Below are 23,059 nucleotides of genomic sequence, written 5' to 3' on the forward strand. Positions count from 1 at the left end.
CTAAAACTTTTAGTGTTGTTCTCAATGTATTAAAGACCAAAAAACTGACAAATACAATCTTGGTGAAATCTACTCGGGGCCATTCAAATGTTCTGCTTTATAATAAAACAGTATGACATAGAACCAAGGGGGTGTTTTATAAATTGTAATCTCCAGAAAAGGAGAATAAGAACACAGTTTTAATGACGTATTCTAATTTTGATTGTAAGGTTCCTTTCAGACGATGTATTTATTACTTCTATATGCTTGTGTCAGGTAACGTACATTTCTCAGTGAAAACATGAATTTGCATTCTGCCAGCCTTGGAAAATAAAACTGAAAAACAAAGACAGAGGGAGCAACATCGAAACACTTTATATTGTTAGAGATATCATGCTCCCCCAAGAAAATTATTCAATTATAAGTATATCAGTGGCCAATTCTCTTTTTTTTTTTTTCTTCCCACCATTTTCAGTTCCATTTGCTACTTTGTCCTAAAGATCATCTATCTGGGACATACTATTTGAATGACCTTTCCTTAAAAAGATATAAGTTGTCTGGGAGGAGTTCGAAGCTAGCATTTGTTTTCTTTCAAGATCCTCACCATGGATTTTCTTTGCTCTCTCAACCCCGCTAGCCTACCAAGGGAAGACGTCCATCAGCACCGTGGGTACCTCCACCTCTGCTTACCGCCTGAGCCTGGCCACCATGTCGCGCTCCAACACAGGCACCGGCACCGTCTGGGAGCAGGACAGTGAGCCGTCCCAGCAGGCTTCACAGGACACCCTGAGTCGAACTGATGAGGAGGATGAGGAAAGTAGGTCACCCTGCAGAATCCGGGGCAGTGGGAAGTGGGAGGTCATGTGTGACACAGCTTGGCCATGTGCATGAGGGCTTGGGAAGGAACTCTACCTTCCTGACCTTTTTCAGTTCTGATCCTCTGGTCGTTTTTACAAAAAGGATTTAAAATGGAATTGTGACTGATCCCATGATTTCTAATGCCTGCTTTTCTATAAATTGCTTGATATCCTTGGTCATTTGGTAGGAGTTCAGGCAAAAAGTAAATCTTTAGTGACCCCTAGGTTTTCTTTGAGCTTATGTATTCAACCTTTTCACTAACTCATTTAAATCGTGGTTAAGTAACTATTCCCCTTTCTCCTGGCCGTCTTGCTTAGAAGGTCAATCAGCACTTACATGACCCAATTGGGCAAGGAAAAGTGAGCACTGCATATGCTTATGACTCAGAAAAGGCCAGCCAGCTATATTATCTAGAATGTAAAGCAGCAGACTGTCTCGAGGACATACAGCCTAATTTGAGTTAAGAGTGTCCCTAGTAACTGAAGCAGCCAGGAGCTTCTAAAGATTTGGTGAAATGAGGGAAAATCCAGTTAAGAACACACTTCCATATATATATGCATAATAGTTTTAAAAAGTAAAAGGTGAAAGGTTTCATAAATACCCCTGTCATTTAATGTTTTTTTAACTGTATTGATTATTTTCCAGTTGTGTTTCAAAGACACTCTGATATAACATTTAGAGCAAAGTGTACTGTCAATGCCTTATGAAAACAAAATCTAGATCTTCACTCAGAGCCCCTATGTACCAAACAACAACAAAAAGCCGCACTCTGGGACTTCCCTGGTGGCACAGTGGTTAGGAATCTGCCTGCCAATGCAGGGGACACGGGTTCGAGCCGAGGTCAGGAAAAATCCCACATGCCGTGGAGCAACTAAGCCCGTGTGCCACAACGACTGAGCCTGTGCTCTAGAGCCCATGAGTCACAACTACTGAGCCCACGTGCTGCAACTACTGAAGCCCGTGTGCCTAGAGCCCGTGCTCTGCAACAAGAGAAGCCACTGCAAGGAGAAGCCTGCACACTGCAACAAAGAGTAACCCCCGCTCACCGCAACCAGAGAAAACCCGTGTGCAGCAACGAAGACCCAACGCAGCCAAAATAAATAAATTAATTAATTAATTTAAAAAAAAAGCCACACTCTGAACTAAATTAAATAGAGTTGAGGTTAGAATTTTAATTAAGATGAATGAAAGTATTTTAATACCCTACTACAGTTGGATGTGTAGGAGAAGGAAAGAAATAACTGCTTTGTCAAAGCGCGCATCAGTGGACTTCCCTGGTGGCGCAGTGGTTAAGAATCCGCCTGCCAGTGCAGGGGACACGGGTTCGAGCCCTGGTCCAGGAAGATCCCACCTGCCACGGAGCAACTAAGCCCATGCACCACAACTACTGAGCCTGTGCTCTAGAGCCCGCGAGCCACAACTACTGAGCCCAAGTGCCACAACTACTGAAGCCCACACGCCTAGAGCCTGTGCTCTGCAACAAGAGAAGCCACCCAATGAGAAGCCCACGAATCGCAACAAAGAGTAGCCCCTGCTCGCCGCAACTTAGAGAAAAGCCCGCGCGCAGCAACAAAGACCCAGGGCAGCCAAAAATAAAAATTAATTAATTTAAAAAAATTTTTTTAAAAAGCACACATCAGTAATATTTCCAGATTTAGTTTCAGTGTTAAGTAGATAACAAAGTGATAATCATACTGTTCTGCACCAGACCTTCAGACATATTTGTTTTGAAATCATTGCTCATGGAAATAATCCTAAAATTATAATTAGGGAAATCATGAAAGACCTTGACCAAAAAAAAAAAACAAACAAAATGAGAGAGATAAGGATCAGCAGTTCGAATATTCAATATAAGTCCTAGTAATAGTCCAGAACTTAAAGTAATATCTATTTTTCTTGGTTGAAGTAGTCTCTCCCAGAAAATATTTTAAATATGGCAAATGATAACAACCTCTCTTTAATAGAGCTAAATATATTTTGCAAGTAACCTTATGAATTAGAGGATGACCAAGCCAGTAGGAAGGAAGTAGAGAAGAAAAGTAGAGAAGACATAAACAGAGATAGCAATGACCAAAGGCCAACACTCATACACTTACAAGTATGCAAGTTTTTACTAATATCTCTGCTCTCAAACATCACAACCATCCAATGACAACAGGGTTGCTAACACACAATGTGGTGTGATTGTGATGTGGATGTGTATTAATTTATAAGGTGGGGTATGAAAGCTAGAGGGTTGACACCTTTGAATTAAACAATTTTTCCATTCAGTCATCAAACCTGTATTAAGACCTAGCAGGAACAAGATGAGGAATAAGAAAGTATGAGAAAGATATATTCTCTGCTCTCTAAAATCTTAGATATAGTCTTGTAGAGGAGATGACAGACATTTTTGATAAAGAACACTTAACAAAAGTGTAAATGAGGGACTTCCCTGGTGGTCCAGTGGTTAAGACTTCGCCTTCCAATGCAGGGGACACGGGTTCAATCTCTGGTCAGGGAGCTAAGATCCCACATGCCTCACAGACAAAAAAACCAAAACATAAAACAGAAGCAATATTGTAACAGATTCAATAAAGACTTTAAAAATGATCCACATCAAAAAAAGTCTTTAAAAAAAAAAAAAGAGTGAATGATGCAACATTGTAAATCAACTGTACTTCAATAAAATAAATAAATTTTAAAAAAAAGAATGGAAGGCAGCACATGATTAATCACCAAACAAATATTGAAGGAGTAAGTGTTAAGTAATATATGAGTTTGGATAAGAGAGAAAAAAGTCAATGGAATTTCAGAAAGGTCTTAGTAGAAATAGCTCAATGTACCCTACCACATTTTTTTCATGTTTTTTAGGGCACGTTTGATTATTCTCTTCTCTGTGAACACATCTAAAAACAAAATACCATTCTATAACAAGAATCAACTTCAAGTCAGTTATATAGCAAATTAAAATTTTTAGCACTTTTCATATTCACCTCTTTGGTTTGAAATAAATTTCACTAGAAATATGACTTGGGATATTTTAAATAAATGATGTCAGACAACCTTACATGGTAGCATAAGTTCACCAAAATTCTATGTCAATCAAGATGTATTTTCTGTTCAGTTACAAACAATATTTGCTCACTTAGAATGAGGCCTCCTTGTCACAAATATTGTGCTAAAGTTAATTTTCATATGGATTTGAATATGTTAATTTCAGCTTCTATGGAGAAAGCAAGACTGCTTCAAATTTTAAATTTAGGTTAAAATAAGCACTTGTTTCTGAACTTTATAGGTTTTTAAATTTTTTTCCAAAAAAATACCTGAAATAGTCTTTTCCTCAGCAGTCTAAAAATCATGAAATGTAGTGAATGTAGTGTTTGAATGTCAAAAATGCTTGATTTGTTCAATAACAAAGTCCCTTACTGAACTATTTCTGGAATGTTTAAAAATTATAGTCCAGCTTTTCTGAAATCTTTAATTTGCAGATGCCCCTTGATTTTTACAAATAACCTACTTGTAGAAATGGACAAGAAGTTTACATATATTTTATGAAGGCTATTTGAGGGTGGGAGATGTGTAGATGGGAAGAATTATCCTTCATCCCTTTGTGCAGATTAAAAACTAAGCCCCCAAAGGTCTTTTTTATTTTTCAAGATGGAGATACATTCATGAAGTTTTATTGAAGCTGTTTCCCTCACCCAAATGAAGTAACCAGTCACTTTAACTCAAAGTTCTGTTCGTATTCTCAAAATGACACTGTTCAGTAACCCTAGAGGCTCAGCTGTTAAAGTCTCTGGTTTTATAAAAATAGTGAAGATGTTTCTTAAGGCCCCAAAGGTCTTAGTTTTGAATCTGTACAAAGGGACGAATGATAATTTAGCTTTAGATACTGCCCTAAGTTTGTATACAAGCCAAGGATGGAACCCAAGTACAAAGCTGGTCTGGGTTTTCTGGTGCACATCACAGTTTCCTAACACTCCCTTCTCTGGCCCTTTCAGATGACTCTGTCAGCATGCCCAGTGTGGTAAGTGAACAAGAAGCTTACCTCCTGAGTGCCATTGGAAGGAGGCGGTTCTCCAGCCACGTCTCCAGCATGTCTGCACCTCAGGCTGAGGTGGGCATGTTACCCAGCCAAAGGTAAAGAGCCACGGATATGTTATACTCTGCCTTTGGGGGCAAAGGTAGAAATTCTGAAAACTCACTCCTGTTATTCTAAAAAAGGACTAAAGAGAAGCAAACAATCAATGTTGTTAAGTAGACCATTCAAACAACTTTTCAACGAGGGTTGCACAGGCAACAACTTGTGGAGAGTTTTCTAAGCCAGGCCAGTAGAAGGGATCTCAATTTCTGATCCAAACATTGTTTCTCCTTAAAATTTTTCTATAAACAGATATATGGTCTTCTTTCATGGTCTTCTTTCAGATGACATTCTTGTATTTCAGCCATAACATCAGCTAAGCTAATGAGTACCTGGCAAGTGTATAGGACTAGCTTGATATATGTGGTAGTTTAGACTTCTGGTGTATCGTCAGTATTTAGTTGGAGGTAGTGATGCTTAACCAAGCAGAAGAAGACCTATGCCACTATGTGTGACGTTGGGCAGGTCATTTAACAGGAGCCCACAGTTCTCTCCTCTGTGAAATGAGAGGTTATCTAAAGTTGGTCTTTAAGGTAACTTCTCTACCTAGAGAGTTTTATGTTTCCATAGCTAAACTCTTTAAAACATTTTCTTTGGTGTTCTCCGCCCTCTAAGAATATAGATTTAAAACTTTATATATATAGTTTACCATATATATGGTTATATAGGAAATGATCTGACATAAGAAATAAAACATTATCTATTTCAGAGGCAGTATTTTTACTTCAGAAACTGAATTCTTTCAAAGAATCAGTCTTATGTGTTTTTATCTAGTTTGTTGTTTATTCTTATTACCTATAGAGTCATTGTGGTATAACTTATACAGAGAGAATAAGAACAATCAGGGCACATTCTAATGCTCAGATAAAATTAGTTTACATGCAGAAATAATTACCCTAGACCTATATCCTTTAGCAAATCATTCCTGAACTGTACAGATGAAATAAAATTTGTGAAATAAAGCCAAACTTTGGAGAATATTGAAAAAATAGGGGGAAATGATAAAAGATTAATAAATTGCATACTTAAAAAGAAAGCATTATTTATGTACTATTGAGTTATTACAAAAATTGGTAGTATATAAGGATTACTATCATTGTAAGAGATTGCTTTACCTACCATTTGGTAATTTATCTTTGAAAAGGAAGTCTTATAAATAAAATATATGAACAAAATCAGAGCCAAACTATAAAATATCCAAAAAAAGATGTAAAGTCATACAAGCAGTTAATACTGGTAAGTAGTGATTTATTTTTAATTGCTAGAAATGTGCAAACTTCTATCAAGAATAAACAAAAACTATCTAGCAGTCTGTTTAAAAGTTTAAATTAGGGAATTTTAAGTAAAAAGTTTTTTGGTTATTTACCTAAAATAACTAGGCCATCAATTCCCTTTGTACATATCCATTAAGGAGTTATCTCATTTCTGGGGAGAAAATTTGTTCTATTATGGATATACTAGAAATCCAGGAAAATAATATAGTTAAACCCTCTGGGCTAGGGAAGGTAATGATGTCTCTGTGTGTTAGGGAAAGCCTCTTTCTGGGGATGGTTGCTATTTTTACAGTATACAATTAGGTGAACAACAATTCTCTAGAGGCAGGCACTCCAGTTTTCTAAATTGTTTAATTCCATCCATTTTAACAACTATTTATTGAGTGCCTCGTGAGTACATAGCTCAATGCTAGGCACTGAAGGAAAGGGAGAGAAAGTATAACACAGTTTCTGTTCACAAATTCCCAAATCAGTGTGATCCAAATTAATCAATAAACTATTTAATTATTCTTTCACCAACCTGACAGGTTTCTTCTTTTGACATTTACAATTCAGTCACTAGAGGATGGAGTAAGGACGTAAATTCGAGTTCCATGTGAATTTTCCAGGGTTATCTTCCTTCCATTTGTTTACTTGCATTTTCACTGCAAAATTAGCAGGTGAAGTCGGGTTCTTTCTTTGCTTTTCTTAATGGCATCAGTTCCAAGAGTTGGGTTGTGGCAGTTCATGGTAAGTGGTTTCTGTGTGATCATGTCATAACACACAAGAAAGAAGCAGGATCCTAATCAATGAAACATCTGTACATATGACAGGTGAAAAATCATAACCACCCAGCCAGATGGTTACCAAAGGAATGATAGTTTTGTCTTCTACAGATTTGTTCTGCAATGCATTCCAGAGCTCCCGTGTCCATTCGGAGCTCGTTTTAAGTCCCAACTCTTGACCAATAAATAGATCACTCACTCCTCTGAGAGTCGTATCCACCCAAAGCCCCTCCTCCCAGTTGCCTTGAGTCCTAGGTCTTGACAAACCCAGCACAAGGTGAAATGGTTGACTGTCTCCTTTTCCTTCCTTGTTCTGTTAAATTTATTTATTTATTTTTGGTTCTTAGAAGCAGAAAAGTGCATGCTTTTTTTCTTTTTCTTTTATTTGTTTGCATTTTCTTTCCCTAAATGCTTCATCTCCCTACCCCTCCTGCAGTGAACCTAATGTCCTCGATGACTCCCAGGGCCTGGCCGCCGAGGGCAGCCTCTCTAGGTACAGTGTCAACGCTACCTGTGTATTGGTGTCTGTGCTGGGAAACGAGCTGTTCCCTGTCTCCTCTGTCTCTCTGTCTCCTCTCGCCCCGTCTTGATATCGATTTCCATTCCTTGCCCTTTGTTGCTCATAAACACACGAGCCTGGAAGTCAAAGGTGTAGCCTCCTTTATTTTCAGCTTCAGAGCTCAATCAGAGATGGCCTAAAAAGTTAACTTAAAAAAAAAAAAAATTCCTGGAGTTCTCCTAGGGGCTTATCCCATGGACTGTCTCAGGAGTTTGATATGCAAAATGTTAAATTTATCCCACCTAATCATTTTCTCCCATGCTGATATTCCTTAAGAAACATTTTTTTCAGAAGCCTTTTAATACAACTCCCCATCATTAGGAAGCCTCAGTCCAGACAGGTCTTTCAGCTAATACCACGGATGATAAGAAAACAGTGATGCTATAATAAGAGTACCAATGTCAGTACGATTTATATAATTCCCTCTCTTTGATGCATGCAGCATGACAGGCTATTATAGTAGCTTGTTCAAACAACACTTACATAAAGAATGTTTGTCCCACCACGAAGATAACCACCAAATTTGCCATGAAATATCAGACACAAACATTTCTTGGTGAGAGAAGTCTTATGATGCAAACAACATAATGGCTTAGCTATTGGTTTAATGCTTCAGAAAGGGGGACTGCACCTTTAACACTCAGTTAAACCACGGCAAACATTCCTAATCTTGTGCTGTTGATTCACACCTCTCAACTAATCCTCATTAGGGGTAATGCTTCTTGTTCATGCTAAGAGTGCCTTTGTTCCATCTCAAGATAAAATACTCCCTTTCAGGTTTGCATTATATAGTGAGTTGCACCCGTGTTTATTGCTTTATCACAAAGACGAGGAAATGTTGAGAGGCCGTTCCTGTGAAAGGTTGTCCTTTGTTTTCTTTGCATCTTGTTCAGATTTCACATTTTCTTCCACAATTGAAAATGGGAAATTTATTCCATCATCCGGTGTATCTTTTTTTTAACTGGCCCCATACTTCATGACATTCATTTGTGTTTGCGAGCCCCTGCCTGGACAGGTCAGTCTCTTATTGGTGGTAAATGTGGAAGTGCTGCAGAGTACAGGCTTAATTCCATTACCAAGAGCTTTGGGGACGAGGAAGAATGGAGCAGTCCTCAGGGAGGTTTCCCTTCATTGTTCACAGTGTTGGTAGAGCTCTGAACCAAGCCTAGCACCGTGACCACTGGTTTCAAAGCATTCATTTGTTTAATGCTTAATATTACATACGAGACAGGAGAACCTAGTTAGGAAGATGATTTCAATGTCGAGAGTAGAAAGTATTAAATCAGACTTCCATTTGGCTGACTTTGTCCCTGGCCTTTTCTAATTAGGCCAAATTCTATTCTTGCTGAGTAAAATGCTAGTCTGGGGTTGGTAAGAGAAGGCAGGAGTTTGAGTTGATTTTTATAAACTCTCCCAAGGACTTGGCCCTCTCTGGCAGGCTTAAGGGTTCAAATGACTGATCTGGAGTTGTCTAAACCAATCCAATCTGTTCTGGGTCCAGTGTTGATAGGAATAAACCCAAAGTTCTTGCTATCTGAGGGTGGTTCAGAGCCAAAGCTACAGGTTTTATCTACAGTTGAATTAGTCGCTCATGTGAGGACACTGATGACTGTTTTAGATCAACTGTTGTTGATCTGTTACTCCTGTAACTGGTGTGTTTTAGTTCTGGGTGTCAGTCACCTGGATTCATTTGTGGTCATTAAGAAACCAGAAAATGAGGCACTCACTTTGGATTCTAAATAATTCTGTAAATGCAGAGGCGTTCCAACAGGCGTAGCACGTCCACCTTTGCCATACACTGCAAATCGTATCTCTTGAATTCCATCATGTCACCAAGTTCTCTTTGGAGGAGAGGAACTTTTGGCATTTACTAAGGGGTGGGTTTATAAAATAGGATATATATTTTTTATATTTGGTTTCCAAGCTTTCTTATTTTTGGCATGAAACTTCTTTATGCTGCAGACTCTTAAAATCCTAAAGAAGCAGTAAGACATTAACAATGTAAATTACATTTAACACATACCTGAGCACTCAGGACCTAAAAGACACCCAAAGTAATCCTAACGAAAACCTGACTCCAAAGCTTAAAGAATATCAGCAAGCAAGTATGCCTAACGGAAAGTAATAAATCCTGTTCCTCCTCCCAACCCCACATTTTGATAAACTTTCTAGGGATTTGATTTTGAAAGAGCACTTGCTTTAGGCAAAATGGGCAAGTTGGTCTGAGGGCTAAATGAGGAAGAGACCAGGATAACAGTATAACCTGATGAATAGGTGGAAACCAATAAAAATTTTGCAGACCTTTAGAAAATTTCTTCTAGGATTTTTCTTTAACCTGTGCTAACTGGTTTCTTATAAAGATTCATGGCAAGAAGTATAAGCCTATTAGAATCAGTATGCTGAGAAAAAATTTTGTCTTTTGGAAATTAATAAACTGCAGTAATATTTCATGGAAGAATTTTCTTCTTTAAGAGTGTTGCTCTTAGAAGTACAGAAACTTCATTGTAGTTCTTCCCTCCCTGTACCCACCCCCAAGTACACACACCATGGACCATATTTTCTCTCCAGAAGAATATAGACATACAAAAAGTTATTCAAGCACTTAAGCCTAGAAGTTTATACTTGAGAGTTAAATTTTGTTTGGACACGTTAGAACATTTTGAAAGGCAGGAACTGACAACCAAATCTAGCTTAAAAATAAAAAAAGAGAGATTACAACGCTATTTGATTCTGTAAGGGTAATTTTAATTGCAGTGGAAAATAAGAATGTGGCTCAAGTTTGAACAAGATATACAGTCTGGGTGAAACAAAATAAAAATAACCTATCCATCTCATGATCATCCACATTTTCAAAGTATGCAAACTTGGCAAGTACTCCCAAATTACAAAGAAAAGATTAAAACAAACTTTTTATGTAGCTGAGAATTAATAGCTAAGAAAATGTGTGTTGTGATACCCAGAGAAGTGTACTTTGCCAATGCTAAATCAGTTCTTACAGGATAACTGAGATCCAGATTATTCCCCCTTTTTATCTGATTCCAGTCTCTAATCTCTAAATTCTGTGGCATTTAAAATACATTTTCTTGGATGTTGTGGAGGCTAAGTAAATTTTAAACAATAATCTTTTACTGGGAAAGGGAAGAGTAGGATTTTGTCTACTGTTTATGTCTCTGTCCTCTATAAATGCTTTATGGCTCCTTCAGTGCTGGCTTTATGCATCCCCATCACAAGGCAAGCACTCAGGGAAAATGGCTACGCTGTGTGCTTTGTACTCCCCCTATAGATTTCTCTAACCATATTAAAATTGAAACTAAAAGTACAGATAAAAGCAATGAAAATACAAATTCATTTTCTCTATACTAGTCTCACCCAGTACTTCTACTTAAAATTTTTATTTATGAAATCTATTTCTAGATTGAAATACAGTTTTTTTGTACTTTGAGATGAGTGATATAAATTTTTGTTGTATTACTGAATGGCCCTTTGTTCCCCTATCCTTTAAGAAATACCATTAGTTACATACTCCATTAGGAGATACATACGTGTTTATACACTCCAATCCAAGTCTTCATGCTGAAAGAAGAGAAAAGAGGTCATTTGTGCCAGAATTGTCTTCTAACATTGTCTAAATTTCCCTAGCTTGTAAATTACTTCCTTGCATTTTGAGTAAGGTGTTTTTGGTTTTTGCAGAAAGTTGAGTCACATCAGTTCTGCCAAGACCCAAGTATATTTACTTCTCTAAAATCCAGATCGTTTGCCATAGTAATGTTGTTTAGTGACTCAAAAATACAAAGGATGATTTTAACTTCCATTTAGAAAGTTTTATTTGCTTTTATACTTATGGTTTTGCCTTTTTATTTGGCAAAACAGTGGAAATCAGCCATTCTCATTCCCAAGATTAAAATTTTTAGGGAATCAGTTTTCCCCAGAGAGATGCTTCAGGCAAACACCATGGTTTTCTGGTTGGTGTTATATTGCACACCTGATGGTCCACACATCACAAATCCTACACATGACGGAAATACTACATGACATGGGGAGAAGGTAAATTGAGACCGCTTTTTATATGCAACTCTAATTTGATATAGACCCGAAATTACTTCTGCATAAATAACTTCAGTTATTAATTTCTCTGGCTGTTTATTATTAACATATCCTCTGCATGCAGTTAATCCAGACCTTGAGGTTCCGAATATAAACATGTTAGCATCACATTCTCAGGGAGAATATATACATATATATATTAGCTGAGCTGTATTTCCAAGGACACATCCTATAATTTAATCATTTATATTTGCATTCCGTTGATGAAATATTATATCATTTACATAGAACAGCTAATTACTAAAGCTATAAACTTGATCCATTTCTTAGATGTAAGCCTCTCTATCCATAGAGAAAATTTTGATGCTTTTGATCCTCCCTTGGAATAATCATGATGAAATTACCATTGTTTTGACATTTAACACTCCCTGAGTGACGTGTATTTCTTTTCTTGCACCATTTTTTTTCTCACAATCTCAGATTACTGAATAAAATGAGACAAGTGGACTGCCTCTATTTCATTTTCTCTGCCCAAATATTTTTAAGACATTTTATTACCTACTTCCTTCTAGTGGTCTAGAAGCAATAAATTCATTACAAGTGTAAAACAAGGAAGCATACTATGTTACGTCACTTTTCATGTTCACATCATTTTACATCAACTAACTTCTTTTCTCTACCTTAATGGGAGGTAGGTGGTAAGTATTAACCTCCCTTTATGGCCAAGGGAACTGAGGTAACATTTAGATGTCAATGAAGAATCCATTCCAGTGAAAGCTTTGCTTGGTATTTGGGAGAAACTTGTTTCTACTTTTGTGCATATGGTAATTGAATACTCTTTCCAATTTAAGACACGTTAAAATGTATAATTAATAAGGAGATGTCATTTCAAACATGCCAGCAACTTAGTCTGGATTGCTTATCAGAATTTATTGCACTGTTCCTTTGAGGTAATTTTCTGTCTTCATAGAAAGATCATCTATGGTACAAGGCCATATATGTATAAAAATAATGTACATTGATCTTTTGAACTTGATATTCAGGAGAACAAGAAAGTTTAAAAAACATCTGTTTTTAAAACTCTTTATGGAATTTTGTATTGTGTATCCCAAATGGTCTAATTACAATATGATTACGTCCTTATTTCAGAAAAACTATGATAAACTCCATTTGGGAATCATTGATTCTCTTCTAGTGGAAATATGAGTAAGACTTTTAAAAAATGACACATGTGACTGTGTCAACCATGTGATGATTAACTAGTTGTTAATACAACAGGGGAAACATCTGATTGTCCATCCTGCCACCTGCAGGGAGACTGTATTTAGGTAGCTCATTTTTTTAAAATAGCAATAAATGCATACAGTCTTTCCTTTTCATGAACAGTTGCTGACTCTGCATTCCTCCGTGGAATATTTTACTGTAAAAACTATTTGCAGATGACTCTCCTTTTGCAAAGGCAAAGCAGAAATTAATTACCCATTAACCAAATCATCACATTGGCATCATCCACAGGATTACAGTGTTCTCTGGGGCACAATACATGCCTTTTTTTCACCTCCACTCCCATTATAAATTCCTATTATACATGCATGCAGAATGAAAAAGGATCATGGGTCCATGACAGCGTTTTCAGCTTCACCCAACACTAAAATAGGGACCACTGCCAGCAGTCATTTTTGCATATAAAAAAGACACATACACAGTAAATTTGGGGGGAGCAGGTTGTTGCTTTTATAAATTGTGTATTATGTTTGGGTGCAGCTATTCGATATTAATTAAACTTCTAAGTTGTAATGACAGCTTAATTACTTTGCCAGCCTTTTCAATCTAAAATCATTTTTTACAAGACAGTTAATTGTCTATCCATGCGACTGTCCGTTTGCTCAGTCACAGAGACTTCAGGCTGCAAACATGTGTTGAATGTGACCCTTCACCCAAATGGATTCTGTGTCTGATGTGTTTGATATTCGTTCATCTTATTTTCATTTAAATTGAAAAGTTTTAAAAGGTGTTCCCATCCATGTGATAGAGTTGTACATGTTTGTTCGTCACCACCTTTCTCCTTACCCTTGAAAAAAAAAAATTGAGATTAGCATATAACATCTTAAGCCTTTTGGTGGCTTCCAAACCAGGGGTGTGATGTTTTGCTGAATGATAGATCCGGCATCAGTGATTGAAAACAGAATCTCAATTTTGGCAGCTTGGGGCTACAAGGCCTCGTCTTCCCTCCTAAACCTTTGAAAACTCCCATCCCAGGGATTCTTTCCCAACCTTCCTTCAAAGATAATGGTATCTTTGAAGTGACTGTTTCCTGTAAGTGACTTTGGCTAACACCCACCAGACGAGGGTCTCGTGTGCTTGCTCCAGGGCGCACTAACACTGCTGGTGTTCTCAACAGGGTGGCGAGCGTGCAGAGTGAACCCGGCCAACAGAACCTCCTTACTCAGCAGCCGCTGGGGAGGAAGAGGGGCCTGAGGCAGGTAAGCAGACCCTGGAAGGGCAGGAGAGTCATCCTGAGAAATGGAAGGTCTACTCAGTTTTTAAGGCCCATGTACATTAAGACTATATTTTACCTTCTCCCCACCTGAAATAAGCAGTACAGAGCAACTTTAAAACATGGTAAGTGCTTGGGCAAGCGGAGAGTCTGGGGCTTCTATTTTTAGCTCTGAATCTTCTTATTAGCAAAGCTGATTACTTGGTAAAATAAGTGGGCCTATATTTTTATTTGCTCCCTATCCAGAAACCTTTGCCAGCCATACTACTGACAATGGAAGATTCGTTATAAGGTTGATTTAAGGCCTGTTTCTGTAGAGAGGCAGAGACAGTCGTCCTTTCTTCCTCGTTTCAAGATTAATAATTCAATTTAAAACTGAAATCGAAGTAAAGATCATCTTTATAAATTTCCCTAGGTGGGGTTCCTTTATGTTACTGTCTAAATAAAAATCTAAATGAGGCTTTGTGCTGTTGCTTTGATGGGAGCATCCCAGCACTGATTTGGAGACCAGACATCTTCCCAGTACCTGAGGTGTTTTTCATCAACCTCCCCTTGAGAGTTAGCATATGTTCAGCTACAGATTTTAGATGAGCAAAGGCTGATTGGTAAGCAATCATTGTTAGTTTTGTATCCTTAAATTCACTGAAATTCTCACTGTGACTATTTCAAATGATGTTAATGTTCTTAGGATATATAAAGGAGTAATAATCATAAGATAGAAGTGGCTAAGGGGATGCCAGAATCAAATACCTACTTGTATTTAAATATGCAGAAAGAAGTTTATTTTATTGGCTATGAATGTTGAGGAATAACCATAAGACTCCACGGAGACCCACAAAGAAGGGAATAAACCATAGTCAGAATCCTCTGAGCTCAGTCTTTCCTCCCAGGCAGTTACACCCTTCTTGCTAGCTTTCTTCTGCCTGTTCTCTTTAGCTAAGACGTCCTCTACTATCACGTCAGAAGACTCAGACTGAACCCAGAAACCGCCATGGGGCTCGGCTGTCAACCACCCGCAGGAGCATTCAACCTAAAACGAAGCCATCTGGTGAGGCCTCCTGTGTCCCTTCTGACTACACATTGACACGCTGCCCCGCCACACAGCCAGGAAGGCCTGCAGAGACTGAGCTCATGCAGATAAGCACACCTTTGGGGAGTCACTAGGAAAAGGGACGAAATTTCCCAGGAAACTTGAGTGCCTTTTTTTCGCTCACCTTCCCCAATTCCATCCCTCCCCTCATGCACCTAGGGAAATGGAACAGTCCAAGGTAAACCACAAATGCTATGAAATTTGATGATAGAAGGTTGTGTTTCATTTACCCAAGCCAGGAAATGGGTTTGTTATATGTCTTACTGAAGACAAAGGAATGATGAATAATAGGGACTTTTGAATCTTGTTGGCAGTTGTTATGAGCAATGACCAAGTTCACTTAATGATCTATGCCAATTTTGTTTTTATGTAAAAACTATTTATGTGAAAAGGCTATTTAAAAAAAATTTTTTTAATAAATTTATTTTTTTATTTATACTATTTATTTCTGGCTGTGTTGGGTCTTCGTTGCTGTGCGCAGGCTTTCTATAGTTGCGGCGAGTGGGCTTCTCATTGCAGTGGCTTCTCTTGTTGCGAAGCACAGGCCCTAGGCGCGTGGGCTTCAGTAGTTGTGGCACACGGGCTCAGTAGTTGTGGTGCATGGGCTTAGTTGCTCCACGGCATGTGGGATCTTCCCGGACCAGGGCTCGAACCCGTGTCCCCTACGTTGGCAGGCGGATTCTTGACCGCTGTGCCACCAGGGAAGTCCCTGAAAAGGCTATTTTATGCAAAAATGATTTTTGTACCCAAGTCCTAGTCTTTGTAAGAAGGTGAAATCAATACATATACATAATAGTCTAATATGCTCTCATTTACTGATAAACCAGCAATGTCTTTACTAAGAAAAGTCAGGAGACACTTGTTAAAACTTATTATTAAGCACTGCCAACCTACTTTCCTCCTCTTCCTATTTACTGCTCTACTTCTGACCTATAGCGGATCAGAAACGATCTGTGACCTTCATCGAGGCTCAGGCGGAGCCAGCTGGTGCCCCAACAGACATGCTTCCTGCCACAGGCCAGCCACAGGGCTGCAGCCCAGCCCCATCCAGGAAACCAGACGGAAAGGACAAACCAGTGCTCACGTCTTCCCCCGCCACTGTTGTTGCTGACCTTCACAGCCTGTCTCCCAAGCAGGTGAGGGCACTGGAGAAACAGGCAAGTCTTGCTCCTTGCATACTTCTGTCTGGGAACCATTGAGATATGCAGATGTCATCCACATAACTTAAGTCTGGGTCTGTAATGTTTTGTTAGACAGACACTGGTCCTGTCATCATGAAAAAATAAAAACTGTGAAGTATATGGCCAAGAATACATCTACTTAAGAAGGCATAAGAGAAATCTTCATACTCTTTGTTATGAAAACCCTAAGAAGAAATATTTCATAGTTAAAATAACCATTGAAAACCAGTATATAATACATGTTTGACAGTTCAATTTAAAAATATATATAAATAAAGTTACCAATTTAGATGAAGCCTTTAAATATAGAACCTTCTGAATCCTGTGAGAGGAACTTTTGTTTTGATCTTTTTCGTTGTTGTTTTGATATTTTCTTGTTGTTTTAATTTTTTTCCCTTTTTTTAAAAAAATTATCTTATTTATTTTTGGTTGTGTTGGGTCTTTGTTGCTGCACGGGCTTTCTCTAGTTGCAGTGAGCGGGGGCTACTCTTCATTGCGGTGTGTGGGCTTCTCATTGTGGTGGCTTCTCTTGTGGAGCATGGGCTCTAGGCGTGCGTGGGCTTCAGTAGTTGTGGCACACGGGCTCAGTAGTTGTGGCTCGTGGGCTCTAGAGCGCAGGCTCAGTAGTTGTGGCTCACGGGCTTAGTTGCTCTGCGGCATGTGGGATCTTCCCGGACCAGGGCTCGAACCCGTGTCCCCTGCATTGGCAGGTGGATTCTTAACCACTGCGCCACCAGGGAAGTCCCTTTTTCCCTGCTTTTGATTTTCATCATTAAGTTCCCATGAGTCCCACATTCTTCTCATGTGGTGTTTAAAGAAAGCTAAGGGGCAATACACTATATACGTTTGTAAAGTCTTTAATGGTTAAAAAGCATTGTAATACCATTGTCTCATTTTTATCCTCACAGTCTACAGGATAAGTGGGGCAAAATATTATGCTCATGCAACAGGTTAGAAAACTGAGGCTTAGAAAGTTGGAAGGGCCTAGATGTGGTCTCACATATACCAAAGGCTAAAACTGGGTCCACCCTTGGGATTCCTTGTCCAGTTACAGCTGTACAACAAACATTCTTTGATCCTTTTCCCTAGTACCCATCCTACCTTTCCATGATGTTATGATCCTTTTGGTCATAGGGTGAGAGCCTCCCAGCTGAAGAAGGAGAAAAGAAGGAGGACACAGAAATACAAGGTGCTACAGCACATAGTCCCCTCTCTACTCAACTCTCAGACCCTGATGACTTCACAGGCCTTGAGACATCTATCCTCCTACAGCACGGAGACACTGTCCTTCACATCAGTGAGGAAAATGGCATGGAGAACCCCCTCCTGTCCAGTCAGTTCCCTTTTACTCCCACTGAGCTGGGGGAGACTGAGGTAGACCTAGATGAGTCTCATGTTTAATTCTGTACCTTTTAAGAGTTGTAGGTGTAGACAAGATGTGGAAGGGATCACTTTGCTAAAAGTTGAAAACTTGCACTTGGAAAAGATGAAAACATAGCACTTTACACTCAATGGGTAGCACAAATCCCAGTGGATTTTGCTGTCGATGTGCATATTGTTTCATAAACATCTTTTAAAAATCAATGGCTAAGATGGTTTGGTTGTGTGAAGACCATAAAATCTAGGGAGGAATAAAGGGAAAAAGCCATTTCACTGCACATTGTTTATGATTCAAGAAGCCTTGAGCAGTTGAAAATGTATACTATTACAGAGCTGCTTACCTAGGAATATTAACAAATAATGTGTTCTAAAAAGAGAAAGCAATTTTTTGAGGTTACATTATACATCTCATGCAAATGTTTATTTTTCTAATTTCAAAATCATTAAATCAGGTGGCTGTACAAGTAGCAATTTACATAAAAGTAATCAATAAGGAAAATATTAGTTTGGGGAAACTTGATAGCAAATAAGCCTGCAGCCATTTTTTTTTTTTTTTTTTTTGATCAACAATACAGCCATTTAGAAGAAGAAAAAATACTATTTTTAGAGCTGTGGACTTTTCAATACTTATTTTTTAACTGTCATTTTCATTGCATATTGTAAATCAAAATGCTAATGCCATAAGATCATTCCATTTCATAACACATTAGAGAATATTCTAGAAATTATCAGACATAATTCTGAACTAAGAAGAACCTAAATAGCCTATACTATAATAAAAATTAAATGTAAATATAATAGCTAGAAAGAGATGGTATTCCTACTTCTAGTCCTGACTACATCAATGCCAAGATTGGGAGATACTGGGAAATGTGATTACTTTCCCTTACAGTGTCCTGTGCCTGCCCTTGATGGCATATTTTCAGATATTATATTAAGGTTAGTGTTGTTAGAATTGGTTCAATGAAATAACTTTTTCTCAATGTTAACAATATTCATATCCTTTAGATATTAAGTTTATGAAGAAAAAATATAAAGTGAGCAATTTCTCTATAGACAGAGCTTGTATATTTTACTTTAACTTGAAGTTCAGTTACTTCAAGAAAAGTATAAAACTTGGCTTGTGAGGCTATATCTAGTGTGTTACTGATCCTATAGCAGGGCTTGGCATCATGTAGTTCAAGATTAAATTTCAAAACTTTAACAGTTTACATCAGAAAACTGTTACATAACTTCTAAGTGTATAAAAACTCATATATATATATGTAAATTGGTATGGTGGTGAGGGGGTGTGTGTTTTCTAGTCCTCAAGCTAAAGTTTAGACTGTGATTACATTGCAATGAATTTGGAACCCATTCTGTACACTTAAACTTTGACTACATTGGCTATGATATGGTATATGTATATATAAAGGAGACCTCCTAAACCCACCCAAATCACAAAGGAAACTTATTTTTCTCTTAGAATTGCTTATTAAACAGGCATTGTTTTTAATGTGATATATACTTTCAAATATAATTTGGGGTTTTGGTCTCATTCACTAATAGAATGAAAGATATCTGTGAGTTAAAGGACAAAACTAAAAATTTCAAATCTAAAACTTCAGAAAGCAGAGGTGGTAAATGGCCTCATCTATGTTTTACAATATTTTCAGGACATTTACACTTAATGCTGAGTTCTCAAATGCAGAAATATACATATATAAGTGGTTTTATGATTCTTTCTAAGCTGATATATTTCGCCTGTTAAAAATTATGCTGCTCCCTTAGTGTTAGAGGCCTTATGTTTGGTAATTACAAGTGTCTGTGCTATATGAGTCTCTATATATGTGCGTGTTTTGTTCCAGTTTCTTGATTCTTGACTCAAATTCTCTATGTATAATCGTATCAAATATTTAAAAAGTAAAAGAGTCAAAGAAGATTGTTAAATATCTGACCAGAATCCTATATACCTTTATATATATTTAAAAAGTATTGGGATGTTTTGAACATGACTATGCTGGCCTGTCTGCCTTTTACCCTGATTCCTTCACTCTAGTGTTATGGAAGTCTACTGGAAACTTTTTCAATAAGCTAAGTAATGTTGTACCTTGCAAAAAAGCCTCCACTCTGACAAACAGGGCCTTATAGAGTGGGAATGTTTTCATACTGGGACTATGGAGATTTTGCAGATGTGTACATCTGTTCCATTTAAGGTGCCCTTAAACGTGTTGAATGTAATGTGTTAAATGTTTATGTGTAATTGATAAAATATCTATATGTATGTGCATAAGATTGTCACAAGATGTATTCTCAGGAATACTGTTACCTGGAGTTTGAAGGAATAATTATTTTAAAAAACAAAAAAAAGTCAGGCAAGATTAGAAAAAGTTCAAGATAAGTAACAATTTTTTGTAATTCAAAATATTATTGAGTATATGACTAAAAGTTAATTATTACATATGATAAATATAGTATTGGTAATAGATCATTTATTAAGCTATGATTCTTAATATTTATCTTGTTCAGAGGAAAATTAAAACAGACACCTACTTCCCATGTATAAAAAATTGGACTCAACCAAGAGGTTGCTTCTTCTGAAATTAACTTTTGAGAGACCTTAGAATAAGCATGTATCATCCACGATAGTGGGTGTAGATTTACTCAGATTCAATTAAAGCAGTTCAAATTCTGGATACAGCATTTTATACAGCAAAACATTTTACTTTCATTTTTCAGTGTTTGCTGCTTTCTGTAATTCTATTAGATAAGTTGTTTTTTTCCAAAAAGGAAACTGAGTTATTGAGTGCATTGGGGCAAGGCACTGAGAACTACGGTGTCAAAAGGCATAAATGGGCATAGCAATGCTGGAGGAAAAAAAATCTGTGGAGTTTTGGGGTCTGATTAGGGCCTGTTGAGTAGGCTGGAAGTAACTGATTTGCTATTTCAAGCCTCCAAGAGTACCTTAGGCAGGATGATACCTCCTCCTTCTTGAGTTATCTATCCCTCCGGTCAATGAAAAACATTCTCCAGTCTGCTGTCCAGCTCTGAGAGTATCTGAGACAGGAATAGAGTGTATATAGGGACCTACAGGGAAGAAAGGGTCATAAATAAAATGACAGTCCAAATTAGAAATTAAATATCCTTCCTCAAGTTATACATGAGACTAATAGTCTCCGGAATTTGCTGCTATCACACCTAGTCATGCTGTTGCCCTGTGACCTCACACTTCCAATTCCACGGCCTTGTCTTGGCAGTGAATAGAAAGCCCCACATCCTCATTTACTTCAGTGGATCCTAACTGCAGCATTTCAGAAACAAAGTTTGGTTTGACACTCAGGAGAATAAAAACAAGTTTAGGGCAGAATGTATCTGGAAAAACTTAAGACAAATGTTCTTATGTTATTTTAGGATCATTTAGGATTACAGATCAATGTACCTCCATATTTTTCAAAAGTCACTGTGACTGCAGGATGAAAATCCTTTATTAGCCATTTTATAGGTAAAAACAAAAGATTGACTACACAGCCAACGTCCCTCAGATGACTATAAAGTTTGTTATGAATACTGAATGACCAAAGAGCATGGAAAAAATGCATATGAATAAATACTGAAATGTTTATGAAAGATATTTATGAAAGATAAGACTTCTGTGTTTGAATATGCACATATAATAAAATAAATCTAAAAACATTTAAGATGCCTGATTGAGTTTCGTTTCTCATTTTTCAACATAGGGAATAGGTTAACTCATTCAGGAAAGTGTTCATTTTAGATCCCTGGGGTGTGCTTTTGTTTTGGATCCCTGGAGCTCACCTTGATATCTCTCCTCAACCCTCATAGTCCGGCCTGAGGTCACCCTTCAATTGGACACCTCCAATTCCTTCCTCCTATTCCAAATGAGCTCCATTCTACTCATGCTTTCCATCCCTAACTTTCAAAATAAAGCAGAATGGGCATATTGGGAGACAAGTTCCCCAGTGTGACTTCTCTGCCCAGGTATGACCGGCTGGAATGACTGGTAGATTTCCCAGGAGGAATGTTAAGGACCAGGTTATGCGCTGAATGTGGCCAGAACCACTATGGGATACAAGTTTACCACCAGTTCTTTTATACAAAGTGCTCTATCCTTACCCTCTAAGTTATGCTCTTGCTAAATCCTGTTTTTTTTTTTCCCCCTCCCATGAATTTGTTACCTGAGAAACTGTGTTCCCCTCTTGGTGGGAGTCGAGCCAAAAGACACAACCAAGCCAAAGATCAGGAGAAGGACCTATTACTTGCAGCAAGAAAGGAGAACACGGGGGATCTCTCCCAAAGCAGTGTCTTCCCAACAGCAAAATTGGGTAAGTTTTATGCTAAGGGTACATGCCTATTGATGAAGGGGCTTGGGCTGTGGACAGAGTCCAAGATTAAGTGGATTGAAGTCATGAGGGTCAGAAAAGGTCAACATATCATCTCTTAAGTTCCTGTTGATCTGGTGGTTGAGGCTTTAGGCTGATCATGTCCATTGAAAAGAACTGGTTGAATTTACAACCGATACACTATCTTTGCTATTGTTACTTCTCTTGCCTGATAACAGGTGTTTGTTTCTGCATTCTTTGTCCCCTTAAGATCATTAATTACTATACAAAAGAATCTGAAAAAGAATACATATATGTATATATACACCCGAATATAGAACTATATATAACTATATATAACTATATATAATATATATATATATATATATATATATATATATAATTGAATCACTTTGCTGTACATCAGGAAGTAACACAACATTGTAAATCAACTATACTTCAATAAAAAAAAAAATGACCACCTTTAGGACAAAATCACTTTCTTCTTCCTTAACAAAGACATCTCCGTAGCTTATACCTTTTCTTACCCCAATACATAGCATATTTCTATTATTATATCTGGTACCTTTAACCACATATATTACTTAGAATTCTCAATCCTTTGAAATTTTAATTTTTAAATGAAAATAAAGAAGTGAATATTGATCATTGTGAACTGTAAAAAAAAAAAAAATTAATTACTGAGAACTGTTCAAGGGCAAACATTGTGGCCAGGCTTAGATGACAAAATAGCTTAGGCCAAAAATGCCTTCTCTTATGTCAATAAAGCCATGCCTGGTTTTCTTTCTCCAGAGACCCCTCCTCCCCCACCTTATCTGCTTACAGTTTTACTAGGGTTATTTTCTCCACCCAACGATCCTAGACACATTTGGCAAAGAAATAGCCACTCTTACCCTGTTCTGGATTTTGTCTGAACAGTAAATAAATGTATTGCAGTTTGTCAATAAGCATTCCTGTGAGAGAAGGTAAG

The 23,059-nt window shown here is 37.6% G+C and overlaps 1 protein-coding gene across 5 annotated transcripts in view; it reads left to right on the top strand.

Moving 5' to 3' along the window:
- UNC80 (unc-80 homolog, NALCN channel complex subunit) overlaps positions 1–21,426 on the top strand; it is a 239,477-nt gene extending 218,051 nt beyond the window's left edge. For all 5 annotated transcript variants that reach the window (XM_036858465.1, XM_036858466.1, XM_036858469.1 and 2 more), the window contains 7 exons: positions 617–796; positions 4,821–4,959; positions 7,435–7,491; positions 14,003–14,084; positions 15,035–15,146; positions 16,125–16,324; positions 17,504–21,426. In XM_036858465.1, coding sequence (XP_036714360.1) covers positions 617–796; positions 4,821–4,959; positions 7,435–7,491; positions 14,003–14,084; positions 15,035–15,146; positions 16,125–16,324; positions 17,504–17,770 — 1,037 coding nt within the window. In that variant the 3' untranslated portion in view covers positions 17,771–21,426. The remainder of the gene's footprint in view (positions 1–616; positions 797–4,820; positions 4,960–7,434; positions 7,492–14,002; positions 14,085–15,034; positions 15,147–16,124; positions 16,325–17,503) is intronic.
- The last annotated feature ends 1,633 nt before the right edge of the window (positions 21,427–23,059 follow it).

This window comes from Balaenoptera musculus, chromosome 7 (assembly GCF_009873245.2).
Source record: "Balaenoptera musculus isolate JJ_BM4_2016_0621 chromosome 7, mBalMus1.pri.v3, whole genome shotgun sequence".
NCBI classification, from domain to species: Eukaryota; Metazoa; Chordata; class Mammalia; order Artiodactyla; family Balaenopteridae; genus Balaenoptera; species Balaenoptera musculus.